This window comes from Pterocles gutturalis, unplaced genomic scaffold, assembly GCF_000699245.1.
Source record: "Pterocles gutturalis isolate BGI_N339 unplaced genomic scaffold, ASM69924v1 scaffold8845, whole genome shotgun sequence".
In the NCBI taxonomy this organism is placed as follows: Eukaryota; Metazoa; Chordata; class Aves; order Pterocliformes; family Pteroclidae; genus Pterocles; species Pterocles gutturalis.
The window spans coordinates 14,456-17,191 of record NW_010140748.1 but is presented as its reverse complement, the minus strand read 5'-3'; the positions used below and the strand labels follow the sequence as shown (position 1 = coordinate 17,191).

Here is a 2,736-nt window from a genome sequence, read left to right as displayed (position 1 = left end):
GGACAGAATTTTAGTTCCTCTCATGACCTCTGCCACTTCTACCCTCTGTGCTTTTCAGAAGGGAGGGAATTCCCTGCTGTCATACCGAGTACCAAATCTGAGAGGGGGGGGAACATGAGGCAAATCAAAAGCTCAACTTGAACACTAGCTTACTGAAGGCACGCTAGGGCATGTAAACCAATGGCCATACTGCAGAAGGCGTGAGGAGGATGGGGATTAGCCCAGGAGCTGTGTATGGACTGCAGGGCTGGTCAAACAGCTGCTCTCTTCAAATGCAGCCCTGATCGAAGAGGGGTAACTGCTCTCCCTTCAACTCACTTCTATCTGCCCACTTTAAATTTAGAGCACTCAGAGCTCCCAAAACAGAGTATCTGTCCCTCCTTCTGCTGAAAGCCAATGATTTTCTGCAGGTCACCTAAGCACTGCAAGTCTATGTAGAGCTCTGCACTCCAGGCTTTCAGCCTGGCAGATAACTAGAAATCGCTTGCTTTCCTTCCCCTCACACAGGCTTCCTAGTTCTCCCCTCCTTCCTTTGATAGTAAGCACTAGAAGCAATTTTCCTGAACCTAATTTGAGTGCACGCCCACTGGAAGCTCTGCTGCCAGGGATGAGAAGGGAGCCCCTCACAACCATTCAGCAGTGAACTGTGCTGCTTCCTACTTTCCTTATAAAGCCACAGGCTTTGCAGATCTCCTTTGGCCCTGAGTGAGTGGCAGGCATTTGCAATTCTGTGCAGTACACCCCCCCCATGTTTTGGACTGCAAAAGGCCTTCAGAAAAATAGGCTAAAACCCATCTTCCATTTGTCTGCTGCAAATTAGACGTCAAGTGTAAGAGTCAGGTTTTCTAAACAGGCAAGCCCTCACTGCAATAGTCTGTGATTTTTTTCAAATTCCAGAGTTATTGTCTGGAGCCTTCTGCTAGCTTAGCAATATTGCATCATTTTCCTTGTCTGCCATTTAAAAAAGTATATCAAGGATCCTCAGTTTTTGCTGTCAAGAGTCACTGCTCACTGCAAAAGACTGCACTGTCCCATGTACTCCTGGCAGAAATACAAAGGCACTGTTGTAACATACTGAACTAGCACTGTAAAAGCCAGCACAGAGAAAGTCAACGTAGGGAGGATTCTAATTTCATTAAGTAAGGACAACATTTGTGAGGCTCTTGTAAGTCAATCTTTGCTTCTAAAATGAGACTTGCAGAGCAAGATTCTTTGGAGACAGAAAACCTCAGACAGCTTCTAGCTCCCCTTGCTGCTTTTTTTGTGGAATGAACTGTGTATGGGCTATAATACTGCTGCCAATAACAGCCGCTACACACACTTAAAAAAAAAGCGTAAACTAATTTTCATTAAAGGCTTAAAGTGACCATAACCAACATGTAGATGTATGAACACAGAGGTACTATACAAGTCATATGCTTCCAAAAGTTTTCAACACCTTCAGAACTACAATAACAGAATTCTCAGCTTGAAGTAACATGATACATTGTTGTGGTTTTTCTGTCAAGAACTTGGTAAAAAGAGCATTTCTTTGCATACTACTCATATGTTCAGATTATTTCATACCTGACTAATGGTCTTTTCCATCTGTACCAACCCCAAGTTGGGGAGAGTGCTTTTAATAAAATCAACAATAGTTTCTAGGTTCTCATGCTGCAGAATCAAGGGCTTGTGGCTTCCCAAAAGGCTTAAAGCCACTTTAAATATAGCCTCTGATCCTTGAAGAAAGAGCATATCTGCAAAAACAAAGAAAAACAGAGTACATCAAGCAAGCACATCTTCTGACAAGAATATTAAAACAGTACAATGTCCAAGGGCAACAACTTCTCTTAAGGGCGATTTGGATGTGCTTTTGTTACTGTGGCTATGGCTTTAGAAGTTTTGTAGGATTATTACTGTGAATGGCACATTTTACTAACACAATCAATTATTAATTTGTTTAGTGAGATTTCATCAAAAAAATCTATTCAAATTTAAGCTAAGTACGCAACAAACAAGGTAGTCAAGTTTGTCAACGTTGTCACTTTTTGTGCATGTAACAGTTTTGTGGGTTTTTTTCTTTTGAGATGTTCATGGGAATCTGAAGTTGAATAGAATTCTAATCCCAATGCAATTTAAAAATCCTAATACAACATGCAAAAAACTACACCTGAAGACACAACTGAAGATGTGTAGTTCTGTTCTCATCTGGTGAAGAAAGCTACAAAATCTCAGTAATACAACACTGAGCCCATGAGGCTAAACGCACACTTTCCAGCAGCCTCAAGTTTCATGTGCATGTGCTTATTTTTAATATGTCTCACTCACTTATGCTAATATTCCAATAGCTACATTAGTAAGTACCTTGAATTCTTAGCAATACAGCTTAAGCATTAATATTGCAGGTGGCCCTACAACGACAGCACCTGGCATACATTCAAGCACACTGAAACCACAGTATATAGTGACCTTTCAATGCAACTTCCTTTCTTTTATTTTCCTTTACAAATTGTCTATCTCTTTATAGAGGAAAGAAATAGAAGACTTGAATGAAAGCATCAGACAAGAAACAGCAGTGTCCTGCATTTGACTTTTCTGCTACTATAACTGAGAATCTGCTCCTGGTTTTATTGAGAGACTCACTACAGGCAAAAGCATTTAACATATGAAACAATATTGGTGGAGGTAGAAAAGGAAAAGAAGATACTGCGGCTTCATTCCATATTTCCTAAATATATTTTTATTTTTAAAGGGCTT

General features: G+C 40.5%; 1 protein-coding gene across 1 annotated transcript in view; it reads right to left on the bottom strand.

Moving 5' to 3' along the window:
• The window catches only part of LOC104469329 (TBC1 domain family member 1-like), an 18,448-nt gene that overhangs the window by 3,916 nt on the left and 11,796 nt on the right, over positions 1–2,736 (bottom strand). Inside the window, exon 4 of the mRNA XM_010083788.1 lies at positions 1,567–1,736. Coding sequence (XP_010082090.1) covers positions 1,567–1,736 — 170 coding nt within the window. The remainder of the gene's footprint in view (positions 1–1,566; positions 1,737–2,736) is intronic.